Genomic DNA, 17,773 nt, shown 5'->3' on the forward strand with positions numbered 1-17,773 from the left:
CTTGTGTTTTTTAATAAAACTGAATCGCGGTAAGTCTTTTCCAATATTCGCAATGATACGGCACACGAAATGGGGTAAGTAATACAAAATCTGAGTCAAATTCTTTCTTCAATATTGTTATCCATTCAAAAATCACACTACTGCGGTGCTCTGACTTAAGCAGCTGCTGTAAACAAACTGGTTGACAGATCGCGCTCATATTTGGCATAATAATTAAGGACAGTCTTACCAACTTGGCAAAACACATTTTTTTAAATGTTTAAATTTTATTTGGATTTCCTACAGTGCAGTTATTGGCAATATAATGACAACAGGTATGTGGTATGTATATATAATATATATTAGATATGTACATATAACACAAGAGCAAACGCTTACTGCGGTTAACATGAAATTTTCTAATAACTAAAGAATCTCATACAATAAAGATTATGAGAGTTATAAAAGATTCAGTAGAAACTCATATATATATATATACTATACAGGCATGAACACATACTGTTAAAAGTTCTTGCGCTAGCATTTGATTACCTGCTATTTTAACTTACCTAATTCGCAAGTTAGCATGTGGCGTGCTCGTAATTTAAACATTAAACTCGATAAGTTGTCTATCAGCGTAATCTTTGTATTATCGCGTGCGATAAGTGCAAGTAAATACACAATCTACACATAAGATTAATAAGATCCCCCGGCTTGAACAAATTTAATCTTAAATGTATGGTAGCAGTTGGTATATATATAGTATGGAAGTTAGTATATAGGTATAGTAAATAAGTTAGTGCATGGTATATATAGTTGGTATATAGTAAGCACAACTACCACAACTGTATATACAACGTTTTCGCTGCTCGAAAATTAGTTGCACTTGACAACCTAGCAGTCAACGTAATTGAAATAGTAGAACAAAAAGGCATGCACTTTTACATAACTGGTCAATAGTAATTTATTATAATTTACAGTGGCAAACACATGCGATTTTTTTTCAAGAAACTTAAAATAGTCTCTTTGTGAAAGTTGTATTGATTTTCAATAAAGTATACATGGAATATTACATGGAATATTACCGCGATCTTTTCATAAAACTTTCAGATAGGGTTATTCCTCTTTCGCTACTACTATTGCTAGCTGACAAAATACTGAACTTATATAGATATAGCTCATCATTCGAATTCTTCCGCTATTAGTACTCTAATATTTCAGAAAATCTCCTTTTGGAATAATCCTATAGTTCACTGTTTGGATATTATCATCAAAAAAGTCTACCACCATGCATTCCACACTTAACCAGGCTAAGTGTAAATACCGAACTCAGAGCTTTGTTAAGTGTCAATAGTCACGAGCGAAGTCAGAGCTTTATCAACCTAAGCAGAGTGATCCTTTGATGGATTTTTTAAATAATATGGTATTCGGAGTTTCGGAGAGTAGAATATTTTTGAACGCGAAAAAAATCATAGTAAGATGAATACCATTGGAAACGAAATATAAAATAACAAAAATGAAAGAAAAATAATTTACGGGCGATCTGAGGTACAAAAGTGAAAGGAGGGAGGCGAAGTGTTTGAATTTTTAAAGGTTAGAAATGGTTTATATTGATTTCCAGCAAAACAATGAGTTCTTTAGAAAAAACTTGTTGAGCAAAGTCGTAGTAAATGAAAAGATCTACAACTTTTTTTTATAAATTTTTTGGAATTTTTTGTATTTTTATCTGATAGGAAAAGTGTTTTCTTTCACGAAATTTGGTGTTAACTTACTTTTTTTATGTACCAAGCACACTGTATGTTTTTTTGATATTAAAGAGAAAACTTTATTTTGACTATATTATATTTTATTGAAAACTAAAAACAACTCTAATTTTCAATAGAAAATATTCACGTCAAAATTTTATTTCTTTTGGAAAAGACAAGAGGCGTTAGGTTTTATGAAATCTATACTTTCTGATGGTAGAAAAATATATCAACATTACTATGGTATATTTTCTTAAAAAAGGCAAAAAAGTACTCACACATCAGTCTCGTTGATGATCATCAATTATTCCTAGAACAAGTTGAGTAAAACCCAACATGAAATATTTAGAGTTATAAAATATAATTTTTCAAAAAGTATAGTCATATACAAAATAGTATTCCAAAAAAAAATTAAATTTTGTCAATCCTTACTTTACATCTAACCCTAACTTCACACCCAACCCTAACTGCAAACCTAACAGCAATTCCCCAGCGGTCTCTTGTCGCATACCTGCAGCGATTCCTCCACTCAAAAGCACTTGACATAAAATAAATCTGCATTTTTTGCTTTTATCTCTCATATTCATTCACCTTTTTTCGCTTGTGCTTGTAGGGATAACATTTTCAACACCTTTTTAATCCTAACCTGCTTGGAAAACTGCAGTTGTTTGGTAATGCAAATGCAAATTCAAGTTCAAATGTATTCCTTACCGCTGCTCAGTAAGCACATACAAGTGTATTTACAATTCAAAACTACATTACAACATCAAACAGCTGGGAAAGTGAAAGTAAATATAACCCTTGTAGGAGAGGTAAAAATATACGACTTTTAAAAGGATAATTAAAAGGGTTAAATAAATTAAAAATATTATTAACAATTCTAAAATAATATGGTATTATTAAAATGGTTTATGAGCTGAATTCAAAGTTGAGCGTTATTTGGTAAAAAATGTACCACAAAAGCTAACCTGCAAGCCAACTAACCGTTAACTCACCGGTTAAATAACTGATTAAATCATTGTTAAATCACTGGTTAAATCACAAATTAATTAACCGGTGGCGCTACCAGAAAATTTTTGTTAGATTTTTTATAAGTTTCTTAGGGCTGAATTGATAATCTTGTGTACGTCTGATCGTTCATGCTTTTCTTACACAAAAGTCTCATGAGTTGCAAGTTGGGTATGTGATACTTTCCGCGATAGTTCTTTCAATGTTTGGAGTTTCGTTAGTCGTCACTTGCTATGTAATTTCAGTTGGCAGTTTTTAAATACATATTTATAATTTAAATTATCAACTCTGCTTATATTAAAATTTTTCTCTATATTCATCACTAAAATTATTAATATTTTTCGCTTAATTGTTAACCTCCTCTTTTTAAGTAAATTGCAATATTAAATAAAAAAGGATTAAAGCCCAAAATTTAATGGTAATTCGGACGACATACTTGCAGCTGAAAACTAAACTGGTTCAGTGGTTTTGCGGAATATTTTTACATGTATTCTGCATTAAAAGCTTCAACATTTTACCTGAGTATAAAGTTCATGATTTAATTTAGTGGTTGCTTTAATGTTGCCAAATTTGATTTATTTGTGTGTAATTGTTAAATGAAAAATTACTTTAAGAGAAAATAAATTAGATTGAAAACAATAAGCCGACATTAACGGCTGCACCGAAACTAAAATACCCTTCACAAATAAACAAAATTTCCTTACAAGAACTTTATTTTAATCGGCCAGTTTGTGTCGAAGCTAGATGCTATAGTAATCCGATCTGAATAATATTTTCAGAGATTGCATTACTGCTTTAGATAACAGTACAAGCCAAATTTCGTGAGGATATCTCGTCACATGAGAGGAAAATAATGTAACCATGGCTTCCCACAGCAAACGTAAAGCGGCATCTTACCGGTGAACAGGAAATATCGTCCAACTCAGACGTACATGCCTCCGTATCCTACACGAGATGCAGACGCAGAGAACCCGCATGTCGATAAGTGGAGCAATATCAAGCAGCAAAAAAAGGAGCTGAAGTATGCCATCGTCGACATCAGAAAGAAAATATTGAGAATGTTAACAAAAACACCTGAGAGCTGGGGCCATACTTTTGAATATGTACATCGCCTGCTTCAAAGGTTGGTGCTAATTAGCAAGGGAAAATGAGATCCAAACTTTCCCTATTTCTGTCCACTATGCATGCTTGACACGGGAAAGCTCTATAAAAGGCTACTTAAACTCAGACTCGAAGCGGCTATCAATGAAGCTGGATTACTCCAAAACAACATGGCAACGAAGACAGGAGAATGAGAGTCGCGGCAGATGGACAGTCAGACTAATAAAAAATAAAGGAACTAAACTCATGAACAAACCGTAAATTCGGAGAAATTGCCTTCACAGAATGGGAAAGATGGAAAAGCCGTCAAGTTTATAAAACGATGGTGAATACACATTCTTTGAATGAGTGCGATGGCAACAAGAACGCACCGCCGTAGAAGTCGTGGTTGGCTCAATAAAAGCGGACAATTTAATCAGCGTCGTGCTGGAGAGTGAAGAAAGCTGGGGGATTATCTAGAAATTCTCAGCAATTTTGCTATGCAGCAAAAAGTGGAACCTGGACGCAAGTGCGCAGATGTTAAACTCTTAATGAGAAAAATGGAACGCCACCTTGAAGTAATGCAAATGTGGTTCCAGAGTGGGCGATGGTCACGTACCATTCCAGATCGATATCTCAAGCATTGGGTTGCTAGTTCACGTATATGCAGATCAACTGACTGACGTAGCTAAATCTACTCAACTTGTTACGGTGGTAATTCATATATGTATGTATATATGTAAGTCTCCGAGGTTTCCTTTTGGATTTCACAAACTTCATGTCTAGTTTAATATACCCTGTTCAGGATATAAAAATTTAAGAAATTAATTTTATTAAATACTTAAGTGACCTACATAAGTCACTAATAAATTTCAACTAGGATCTCGCAATTGTTATTCACAAGTTTCTTTAAACTGAGTAATAGAACACATTTGATCAATAATTTGTTATTGATCCCAAAAAACGATTTTGCTTGAAGTGGTTTTATTAGAGGTCACACCGCCCAAGTTCCAGATAAACTTCTATGGAAAAAATGTTTACAAAAAGTCTTGGAAAAGACTAATATGAAGCTGATCTCTTCGAAATATTTCTTGCAAACACGAGGAATCACATCACAGATCATGAAAAAAACTTTTAACAGTGATGTTTGAAGTACACCCGTTGCTTTCGCTCAAGATTTCGGTCAAGATATTGTATGCTAAGAAGGCTGAAACAATTTATTTCTACTATTTTTATTCAAGTTTGATATTACAGCAATATTATAACAACACTGTGGGAACTTTCGTGGCTTCTACTCATTCCACCAAGTTATATAAATCCCACAATAACCGTAGCTTTACCTAAAAATCCAAAAACTTAACTCATAGAGAGAGAGAGTGTCACTCTTAAAAGCGTTTAACGAGTAACTCCACGCCCAGTATTACGAGGCATATGAGATATGAGAAAACCAACATTAGAAAGAGTGGTGCCGTATATTCCATGCCCACGGCGAATAGATAATTAGTCGGTACGCAATTCAATTTATTTCTAACCCAGTAGCGTCGATGCTTATGGAAAACACCGGTCTCCAACATGCGTATGGCGCTTAGAAGAAAATTTGAATTTCTATAATTATTCTAAAAGTGTTATGTAATACAAAAATTAATATACCTTAAACGCGTTAGTTCTTTATATGAAGAGTTCTTGTGCAGCTGCGTGAAGAGACTTTTATCCGGACGCAAATTAACCTGGTTCAAATCACAAATCTGATGAGGTAGGAAATTACGTTCCAAAAAGGGATAAGCATATGAAGTCTCAAGCACAAAAACAAAACCAGGTTCATCACGCACGCGTAAAACACCCTCTTCAACCGAAATCCAGACTTTCTGCGGATATTTACTCAACTCAATTTTGCGATACACAAATCGACGCACATCGGGCAACTGGGAGGCCTAAATCAGGAACGTAAAACAAATATGGAAAATTTAATAAGTAATTTGCAAAATACAGCACTCACATTCAAATAGACATATGTGTAGGGCAAGGGCTCCAAGCCAACCGGCAAAGCACTATCAGCCAACTGACCCAATGTTTTAATATCGGATTTTGGCGGTGTTCCAAGCAGTGTTGAAAGCAAAATCGACGTATAGTAGTTGTATACTATGAAAGTGGCAAAGTAGAGTGAAAAATAGGCCATACGTCCACCTGCCGAAGAGGGTACAATACTGCTGCCCTGATAACAAGCCGAGCCGAAAGCCAAGAGCACTGTTGCCAGCAACGAGGGTTTATAGGGCAAATGGGTGCGGAGGTTACATAACTCCAAAGCGAAAATGCGCCACAAAAGCACTGCTACCACTAACAATAGTACGACGAAAACGAGCCAAACCGTACCATCGAAAGGTTGCAAAAATGCTTCACCTTTTATGCTGGAACTGCGCGGCGTACGAAAGAGACAGACCGAACTAAAGCCACCGGTTTCGATAAGTGGTGAGACATGTTTAATACGCTCTGCTGTGCTGAGAAAAGGTGTCGATAAGAAGTCGGCCTTAAACGATACCAAGTCGCCAATACCACCGCCGTAAGTTTCATTGATGCCCCAGTGAGAGCGAAAGGTATAACGCATTCTAAGGTTAATGAGAGTGAAAGAGTAAGATAAAAATAGAAATAGAAATTTAAAGAGAGAGTGGTAGCGAAAGGGAGAAATATAAAATGAGAGAGTTACATCGAAATAAAAATAAATTAAGTGAGACTTATTTAAGGAGGTAGTTATAAATCAAGAGCGAAAGCAAAAAATAATGGTATATTGATCGGATTTGTAACGCGTATTTCCAGCACATTATCTAATACTTACTTGCAACCGAATAAATCTTTATAAAGCAACAAAATGCGAAATCCAAAACGTGTTATCGGATCAACATTCGAATTATTCTCAGACTTGAGAAAATCAATAAGCACCGGCACCGGTGTACTCAATGGTAATTTAGTGACCTGTAATGAGTTTTGAAATAACATAGGATTCTATCTGAATGATCAGTTCTCACGCCTACCACCACAGACACACGCATTGTTATGTCAGGCATTTTGTCTCGATTGCCATACTTAGAGCGCGTGTGTAGTTTAGAAAGATAACGCTTGATGTAACATGTTTTCATATTACATTCAACTTCACAATCAACTGTCATATTCAGTTTACCACCTAAAAAGTAGCCGTTATTGTAGACATCGTATTTTACAAATGAGGTTAGGTTGACGTCGGTAAATGCGCCGAGTAGTGTTGGCTGCAAGATGGCGTAAGTAAGCTCTGCATCCACGCCAATATTAGCATCATCGAAGACACGTTTGAAATTGCGTAGATCGGCAGTACGATCGTAGAGCAGCCATTTGTAGTGTCCATTGTAGAGGCGGCTTTGATTAAGCTGTAGAATGGATAGGAATATTGATATGATTTGGAGAAAGATTTGGTGGAAGAGGAACTAACTAGCTGTCAGCAGATCAAAGGAAGGTATTTAGGTTACGGCACCACAATCTCTATAAGTAGAAACTTTGACCCCTTAGTTTGATCTCTTTGTTTCTACTTATAGAGATACCGGTACCATAACTTTGACCCCTTAGCTTCTACTTATACAGTAAGCGGTACCATAACCTAAATCAAATATACGAAATAAACTGGCTAAAATTCCAAAAAAATTATATTTTGCCTCCCAAGACCACTTTAAGATACTCTGAACAGGAAGCATTGAATTTTCAGGAAACACCGTAGGCTCTAGAAAATATACAGATACACTATACAAATAGTAATCGCCAATAGTAGGGCGAGTTGAATTGATTTTGCCATGTCCGTCTATCCGTGAGCCAACTCCTCAGTTTCAGAGATATCCCTCTAAAATTTTGCACAGTTCCTTTTATCCTCACGAAGCTGCTTATTTGTCGTCGGAACATATAAACTGAAGGATCTAATTGTTTGGAATAGGTCACTATGGATAGCAACCGTACAAACTGAACGACCAAGTTGACGATCTTTTATGAAAACTTCCTTATTTATGACTAAGTGTCTCCCGGCCTATTTATGGTAACAGCATTTCTAAGTTATGGCTGACGCGAAAAATATCGTTCTTAAGGGTGTACCATGCTTCTAGGTAAGCAGTTACAGTCGCAGGGCTACACCCATTTCCTACTCTTGGGTCGTTGTCGCGCACCCTGAAAACATGAGTAACTCTTCTATAAGATGCGGTAGCCAGCCGGTGTGGTGCGTGGGGTCGCGGCTAAAAGAGAGGAAACTTCAGCGGGGCCACTCCGACATATTTGGTTTAAGAGTTTGCTGAAGTTTAATTGCAGCGTCTGTTCATCAGAGGTGCCAGCTGACGTTATATATTGTAAATGTGTATAAAACTTTATACTACTCGCCTGGCGAGGTTGTGCGCTGGATTTGGGACCCGCCATGTGGAAACCACACTTAACGAAAAAGTAAAAACGGAGTCGGTTGAAATACTCCACTTTTGATGACAACCACAGCAAACGGAATAAGGACTACAATGTAAGGGCATGCACCTAAAATGTCCGGTTCCTAAATTGGGAAGGTGCTGACATCACCACCGTCTAAGATATGCTATGGACCGAGCAAGGGTGGAGACAAATAGGTGATTGTGACGTTTATTACAGCGGCTTTATAAAGGAACGTAAATTCGTTTTGAGATTTTTGGTGGATTCACTTCAGCCAACTCTGGCTTCTCGGATGGTAAATTGTTTGCCAAAGATAAATGGAGAATGAAGAAAATTTCAAAAAAATTGGTATGCTAAAATCTTCAGGATGACAGTACACAAACGTGACTGATCTTAAGTGCAAAAAGCTTTCATCTATACAAGTAGACTGAGTTAAGATCCCGGTCATATAGAAACACACAACTTAGGAACATAACAGAAGATACGTGAACGAGAAAAACCTGATGGAAAGAATCATTTGGAAAGAGCATATATTTAGCACAGTAATTCCTACATTTTTTTTGGCAAGTTGTGAAAAACCCGAATCAATAAATTCTCTATATATAATACTTGGGATACTTCGGTACCTTTCTTAAAAATATTATATTGATCTTCTTTGTACCATACTCACGATATTTAATACTTGCTCCGCTCTGTTGCAATTCATATCAAAAAATACACCCAATAATGGCCGCTTATGTAGTAAGTAACGGTATTCAAAGTCGCTTGACAAATCGAGCGTTTCGATATTTACAAATCTAGAATACAATGAGCGCTCGTTCAGCATTTTTGAAAAGTCACATTGAGCTGAAACGGAAATTAAAATAATTCGCAAGCAAAAAGTTAATCCATTGGGAAGCAAATCAGTAAACAATATGAACATTAGATGTAAACTGGAAATATACAAAAATATAATTAAGCAAGTTTTTTACGCACTCTGCAAACTCCAACAGTTTAGTACAACAATCGAATTAACATTTGCATTTAGAAAATGATGCAGTATAAAATTTAAGAGCAGTTGCCCCATTTCGATGAACAAACTTATGATGCGTGGGTTTTATAGCTACTATTGGCCTTACAAACTGGCGAGCCTATTTATATGAGACCAAAATCCTGCGTTAACAACGCTAATTATTTTAATTTAATTGTAAACTATTATTTGTTTTTTATTGACAAAGAAGGTCAGATATTTTACTAAATTGCAGTGTGGACAGTACTAATCAAATTGTTTAAGCAAATAAATAAGATAATCACTCAATTAGTGCTATGATTTGCTCGCAATAGGCTTAAAAGTTATTTGTAATTAATTAATCGTAAATTAACCCTTTGAAGGAGCTGATCTTAATTTTATAAAGAATGGTGGAAAAATATTTTGCGCATATGAGGACCATACTCGTTTATTTGTATTAAAAGTTGTTTCTCTTATGAAAGTAAGATCGTCAGTAGATGCCATAATATGTATAAGGACCAAGCATAATGTAGAAATTAATAAATTTTCGTATCGAAAACTTTCGATTTATTATAATAATGCGTTAAAATATATTTCAATTTAAATATTTACAACAAAAAAAGTAACCAACTAACTGGATTTAAACATGACAATTAGTGACTTTTACGAGTACGTCAAACATACTTCCACATATATACTCTATAGCAAATCTATCAACAGGATAAATTTAATTTTGCTGCCGTCGCTTACAAGCATAAAAGTAGCTAAATGGTTAAACTTGCTCAACACTGTTTAGTAAAGAAAACGTCAATGTGGATATTACACTAATTTCTCTAACTTTGATTGATGGACTAAAACGCACGCATAATGATTTAAGTGCTGTCGATAACTGTAACGGAGGCCTAATTGTAAACGTGCAAGCTTGTTTAAATAAAATACCACACAAAAAAATGTTTGCCATTTTTTTCTTTTGAAGAACCATATTCGTAATATTCAAATGATTATTATTTCAAAAATTGAGGTTTTGCAAACACTCCTGGATATTCCAGTTGTAACGAAAGAGCTGCTTTTTTACCACAGCTAAAAATTGCTTGCCAAACCAAAACTGTCTTTGGAAAATTTGTCCTTTTTTGTATTTTAAACTCCAATTGGACATTGCCTTTGTGATCTGCAACATAAAACTCCACACCAAGAAGCTGAAAGAAGTTCCCAAACACATGCGACTCATCATCCATAATGCAACAGTCAAAATTTTTGAAGAAATCAAGGTGAAGCCGCTTGTCTCGATATTTTTCCGTTTTTTAGTTTCTAATCACTGTCTGAAACTTTTTTAATTTTTTTTAACATAACCCCTGCCTCCTTTCTAACTTTTCTGACAAAAGTTTCAGAACACTGTAGTTTTTCCGCTACTTTTCTCCCCTGCGCATGTTGGGATTTTTCAATAAAAGCGCTATTACCTTCTTACATACGTCACTTTTTGTTCTACCACTTCCTTGCATCCTTTTGAAAGTCGGGTCGGGGAAACTTAAGCGTGAATCTTCGTAGGATCTCAAATAAAACAAAATCAAGCATTGCAATCCCGAATTTACTTTGCAATGATGAGAAGGAACCTGTAACAATTTTAACTCAGTGCATTGTCTGTCTGTCATTCACTATAGAATGTCCCTAAAGAGGCACATGTAACATTCTCATTTAGATAAATTGAAATATAATATGGGAGCTTATTGGGAAGAAAAAGGATAAAGATATAATAGTATTTGAGAGACGTTACAAATTGAAGTATACTGAAAGCAGCATGGAAAAAACACCCATAAATTGTAATTAAAGGATGATGATGATTAGAATGATTTTGTTTGCTAATTTTAGGTATGAAATGTGTTTTTATAGCATTTTTTTGGAAATGTTCGATCATGCGAGCTCCGATCCCACATTCGTGGAGAGCATTATAACTGCTGATCAAACAAGGGGTCAACAATCAACGGAATCGAAGGAAAAAACGAGCCGAAACCAAATGAGCGCCATCGTGCATACACCAGATGATTTTTTCTTGTTCCCCAAACTTCAGCCGCTCGAAGAGATAAAAAAAAATGCTGAAAAGCTGAAGGCCATCCCAAAACGTGCTTATGAATAGAATTTCGAGGACTGGAAAAATCGTTGGCAAAAGTGTATTAGTGGAGATTACTTTGAAGGCGACAAAATATATATTTACTATATGAATAACTGAAGTTCGACGGCAATTTACCCAACCTCAACAAAAACGTTGTGAAAAATAGCTATGATAGACCCCGACAGTATGTGTATGTGTGACAAACTTTTGTATTAAACATATTTAGCTTGACTTAATATTGGTAGGAATCGCAAATAGCATTAAAGCACATACGCAAGAAAGACATATTGTATATATTATTTTTCATGTTCATATTATTTAACTTTCGAACATAAAAACAACAAGATTTCAAATGTGCAATTTTCTTATGTTTTCAGCACACTCAATGCATATTCGTTAGCTTTAACTACTATAGTTACAAAAAAAGTATATCTCGCAATGTAAATAATTATAATTTCTTTTCTTTTAATTATATTCAATACATTAAAATCTTTCCAATCACTTCCATAGCATTTCCCTTATTTACTGCATCTGAAACTAGTAATTAAATTGAACTTTTATTTTTATTAATAAATTTATGTATCTTACCTTGTAGCTTACCATTTTCGAAAATTGAAAAAAAGTACATATAGCCATAGAAAGTATATTACCAAAATGATGTAGCTAATGTTTTCTATAATAAAAATTGCATAAATGCAAATTTAAAAAAATATTGTTCGCTAGTTTATATAAATATACAGTAATTCATTTAAATTTCGCATACAACTAGAGTTTTCAGCAAACTTAGCTCGATTGCCATGCTATAGCGGAATATCATGGCGTCTATATCAAAGTTGGCCATGGCGTATACGTAATTTCAAGTAATTTTGCTATCACTCAGCTTATTTATTTTTCATGTGCATGTGTTGAAGCAAGCTTTTTATATGAATTGATGCAATGATTTGACATGTTAATTTGGAAAATTACTATATCGTCACCTAAAATGCAAAATAACATAATATCACTTTTCATAAGTTTGCATGCAAAGGAAAAGCGATATAATAGAAACCACTTACATACATATATTCAAACAATATTTGAGTTTTGGTTATAAAATGGTTATACATTGGTTATATCTGAGAGCGTAAGCTGAAAAATTATTGCTTAAGTAGCATGTATGTATGTAAACAATATGTATGTTTCGGTTATACAATGGTTATTGGTTAATAAAAAACTCATTTACGATTTTTTGACGATACGCTGTTTGGCAATTTAGGTGACGATATGTATATATTAAGTAGTCTGCTTGAAAAGTCATAATGTGTTTAATGTTTAGTTTACAAAGGAAAGCATATATTTAGGCGTTAATTGTACTTGAGACTGCAATTATGCTCACAAAAAGCAAAAAAATATAAAAATTATGAAAAAAAGGAGTAATTTAAAGTCCAACTTCTCCCAAAAATTGTACTCTTGTCCGTTTTTATGAACACTTGCTTCTAATGTTTCCATTTTACAGCCACTAAATTCAAAACCTTAAATGCAATTGAGAACTTTTATTTCGAAATTTCATAAAGAGCAAACTATGCAGCGTAAAATGTATACTAATGTACTTTATCGTTTTTCTTTATATTATAATATTTAAAATATTTCAAGCCAAGCATTTTCTAATTTAAGCAGCTAGTTAAGAATTTCGGACAGTTTCTACTCATTGTGCCAATTTTCACCAAACAATATATTCTCCAATCTCATTTTCCGTTCTGCCCAATATTTTTTGTGCAAAATTTCGCACAATAATATAATAAGCACCAAAATATATGTGCATGCCAGTAGCATAAATAGTGGCGCCATGTACTCCATGCCAACTTCAACAATGAAATTGCTATCGAAACACTCCAAAGTGGACTGCACCCAGTAACGGTGTAACTTCAAATTGACGCCTGTCTCCAGAATGCGTATAACTCTACAAATTCATTAAAAGAAATAGAAATAATTAAGTTTGGAATTCAGTTATATTATTTTTTTTTTTACTTTTGCCTGGCAATCTCTTTGAAACTGGAGTTCTTATGCACCGCGCTGTACAGACTCTTCTCGGGACGAAAGAGTATTTCGTTCAGGTCACATATTTCATAGGGTTTATAATAACGTTTGACGAGCAGAAAACCAGTAGAGGCTTCAAAGCCAAAAACGAAACCCGGTTGATCACGCACACGCAGTATGCCTTTTTCCAAAGGCATCCAAATGGCTTTCGGATTGGGTACAGAGTCTATTTTGTGTTTGAAGCGGCGTACTTCCGGTAGCAGAGAATTCTATGCGATTGAAAGTGCATTATTTATTTATAAAAATATTTAGAATTGTTCGCTACTCACATTCAAATAGGTCAGCGTGAATGGCAAAGGCTCCAGACCGACTTCTAAGGAACTATCAGCGAGCTGACCCATTGTCTTGATGTCGGATTTGACCGGCGAGCCAAGCAGCGATGAAACCACAATAGACGTGTAATAGTTGTACATTAGAAAAGTTAATAAATACAATGTATAGAATACCATACGCCCACCCATGGAACCCGGTACCATATCACTACCCTGACTGCAAGCGGAACCAAAGGAAATGAGAAAAGTAGCCAGGAGCGACGGCATATAATCGATATAACGTTTGTACATGCGATAACGCTCCAATCTGAAGATACTCCATAACACTACAGCCGTTAGTAATAGCAGCAAAGCAAAAAGCGTCCAGACGGTGGTGTTGAAAGGTTTCAAGAAAACGTCACCCTGTATGCCGGAATTACGTGGCGTACGAAATAAACAGATCGAACGAAAGGACGAGGTCTCAGCAGTTATTGTGAAGAACTCCATGCGTGGTAGTGTCGGTATGAAGGGTGTAGATATGAAATCAGCGCTTTGCACGGCCAAGGCGCCAATGAGGCCGCCATGTGTTTCATTGATCGTCCAGCGATTGACAAATGTGTGGTTTACTCTGAGATGAAAAAGATGGGAGAGAGAGTTGGAGAGTGGGAAATAGATGTAGATATTAATAATGATGTTGATATTGATAGTGATGATAGTGATATTGATATTGATATTGATATTGATATTGATATTGATATTGATAGTGATATTGATATTAATATTGATATTGATATTGATATCGATATTGATATTGATATTGATATTGATATTGATATTGATATTGATATTGATATTGATATTGATATTGATATTGATATTGATATTGATATTGATATTGATATTGATATTGATATTGATATTGATATTGATATTGATATTGATATTGATATTGATATTGATATTGATATTGATATTGATATTGATATTGATATTGATATTGATATTGATATTGATATTGATATTGATATTGATATTGATATTGATATTGATATTGATATTGGTATTGATATTGATATTGATATTGATATTGATATTGATGTTGATATTGATATTGATATTGATATTGAAATGGATATGGATATTGATATTAATATTAATATTAATAATAATATTGGATAAATAATAATAGCCATCAAGATAAAAAGAGCGATATAGTGAGAGAGATAAAGAGAAGAGATAATCTGTTTCCATGTTTTAAGCTAATTTTTAGTGACTCACTTGCAACCTAAAACATCTACCAAAACTGACAGCGCCTGAAAACCGAAACGTGCTATAGCATCCTTGTTGGTGCCATTAACCGAACGCAGAAAAGCAAATATCTCCTCGGGTGAACTAGTTAAAGGCACTTTTGTGACCTACAATTAAATATTGCTTAAAAATTCATTAAACTTTGTACTCATCGTACTTACCACCACAGTCAAACGCAGTGTGGCATCATGCAATCTATTCCTGTTACCATATTTGTTGCGTAAATGCAATTTCGAGAGATATTTATTGACAAAGCATTTTTCATCAGTGCAATATATCTCACGATCCAACGTCATATTCAATTTGGCACCATAATAATAGCCATTATTGTAAACATCATAAAGTGTGTAGCTAGAGTAGGCTGTGCTATTCCAGTCAGCTTCTAGGCTATTCAAAAATGCGTAGGTGATTTCGGCATCGACAGCAAGATTCAGACGCCTAAAGAGCGCGTGAAAGTATGTTACATTAGCGAAGTCATCGTAAATCAACCAGAAGAAATGGTCACTGAAGAGGCGCTCCTGGCTGGCCTGAAGGAGTAGAAAATATTAAGAGAGGAAGAGAATAGTATTATATTATTATATATTGTTATATTAAAAGTAGAAAAATTAGATATGTTAAATTAGTGCCTAACCTAAAGGTAGTCAGCAAGTGACGGTTTTAAGAGCACAGCGTCAGTTTTATCTATGTGAGGACCTAGGGCCGTTTTCTCAATATCTGGCTAGTAACTATCTGTCAGTTAAGTTCTGGTTAAGTTAACCAAGACTCCTTCTTGCTGTAAAGTACCTTGTTTTTTTAACCAGCACTTAACTGAGAGAGGATTTCCAAACTGACATTAAGAGAAGGGCTCTGAAAATTTAAAGATGGTAAAGTAAATGATGTTTGTCGGATGCGTAAGGTCTTCAGAGGCAGTGACCTAAATTATTTATGCCAAAATCACACTTACAATATTCAGAAGTTCCTCGGCGCTGTCACAATTCAAATCCATAAAGATCCCCATAGTTGGCTTTTTACCAATTAATCGGTACTCTATGCCTTGTATAGCCTTAGAATCATTCAGATTAATATAGTCGATATAAAAGGAATTCTCTGCGGTTAATTTGTAAAAAGCTAGTTGGGCTAAAATATAAGAAAAACAAATAAAATGTGTTAATTAATTAATTAATCAATGCATATTTATTTCATTTGGCGGCTGAAGCACATCGACAGCTTCTTAAATATCCGAGGACAATGTGCTGTGGTTGGTTTCGTCGCTTCAAAGGTGGCGATTACGATATAAACGTCCTTCCGCGTGAAGGAAGGCCATAAATCTTCAAAGACGTTCCCTGATGAGGATGCGTGTCAAACAAAAGAAAGCTACCACATTGTGAGTCACCTGCGGAGCCATTTCAAAGCGACTGACTACATGCGCTGTGAATAATTCTGTAGTAAGGAACTTGCATTCCTTATGATTTGAAACTAATGGACGTTGACCGTCGCCTTTTCACCTACGAACAATTGATCCTACAGTAAAAGAAAAATGCTTTTCTTCTTCGAATCGTAACTGGTGATGAAAAGGGGATACATTACAGCAATTCAAAGAAACGAAAGGCACGTATCCTCAGTCGAATATTCACGCTGGGAAAGTTATACTGTGCATTATGTGGGACACGGCTAGCGTTATTTACTATGAGCTGCTGAATCCATCAATGAGAAACGATGTCAACTTCAATTGTTGTGATTAAGCCGAACACTTAGCGAAAAGCAGCCTCAATACTAGCGAAGACACGAAAAAGTGCTGTTAAAACTTAGCTGGAAACGCTTAAATGGGAAGTCCTGTCCTACGCGTTATATTTCACAGATATTGCCCAGTCCGATTAATATTTGTCCCTTTCGATGGCATATAGTCTGGGTCAGAAACAGTTCCACTCATAAAACGACATCACAAAATAACTTGATTCTGTGATAGCATCACAATATAAACATTTTTGGCGTAATGGTATTCGAGCTTTGTGGAAAAAAGATGTGACTAGCGACAGGCAATATTTCGAATAATTAATTTGTAACCATTTCATTACAATAAAACTGCATTTTTATAAAAAAAAAACGCGGAAACTTAATTACGCACCAAATACATATTTTTTTTTAGAATTTTAGAATACTTCAAGATACATATGTTCATTCGCCAATCTTAAAAATTATTAATTAGAAAATTACTTCACCGATTAATGCCATTTTTTATGAAAGATTCAGAATTTTTGTCAAAATTTCATAAACAGGCTTCCATATTCTTCTAAATGTTAAGGTCACTTTTGAAATTAGTTAATAATTTTTTTTAATCGAATATACTCCAATTTATACTGCGACTTACTCTGCATATCCCAACAGTTGAAAGACACCAACGTCTTCATATTGAGTTTTAGAAAATAATATATAATCAAATTGAAGAGCTTCAAATCCATTGCAAATCGTAGAGTATATGTAGTCCAAAGAGAATTTGTTAAAAATTTGTATAAGATTAGTCTGCTGTCAGTTTGGTCTGGCTATTTATATACAATTTTTTTTGTTAACGGTATAACAAACTCTTTCCTTGTATAATTGCCATATCCAGCTGTCACTGTGACACGGAAACTGGCATAATTGTCAACTGAATTTTTAACGCGCTGACATATGTTGACATCGTAATTGACCATTGAAGGAGAGGTGAGCATAAAATGTTAAAAGTAACCAACAGATGAAGCTTTATATAGAGTGAGAGGTTATGATATTGTAAATATAATATTATATTAGGTCTACAACTTTATTCTTGGTAATTTTCACTTGAAAGGAGCAGAAC

General features: G+C 34.6%; 1 protein-coding gene across 1 annotated transcript; it reads right to left on the reverse strand.

Annotated features, from left to right (window-relative positions):
- Nucleotides 1–5,108: 5,108 nt before the first annotated feature.
- Nucleotides 5,109–17,442, reverse strand: LOC105224041 (uncharacterized). The gene is made up of 14 exons (XM_049458518.1): nt 17,309–17,442; nt 15,905–16,077; nt 15,123–15,488; nt 14,932–15,068; nt 13,672–14,281; nt 13,334–13,611; nt 13,010–13,265; nt 9,207–9,327; nt 8,902–9,077; nt 6,839–7,207; nt 6,643–6,779; nt 5,809–6,415; nt 5,463–5,743; nt 5,109–5,396 (listed from the first exon to the last, which is right to left on the reverse strand). Exons 1-14 carry the CDS (start codon nt 17,397–17,399, stop codon nt 5,198–5,200), a joined length of 3,801 nt encoding a protein of 1,266 aa, XP_049314475.1. The 5' UTR covers nt 17,400–17,442; the 3' UTR covers nt 5,109–5,197.
- Nucleotides 17,443–17,773: the final 331 nt, after the last annotated feature.

The sequence above is a fragment of the Bactrocera dorsalis genome, chromosome 5, assembly GCF_023373825.1.
Source record: "Bactrocera dorsalis isolate Fly_Bdor chromosome 5, ASM2337382v1, whole genome shotgun sequence".
In the NCBI taxonomy this organism is placed as follows: Eukaryota; Metazoa; Arthropoda; class Insecta; order Diptera; family Tephritidae; genus Bactrocera; species Bactrocera dorsalis.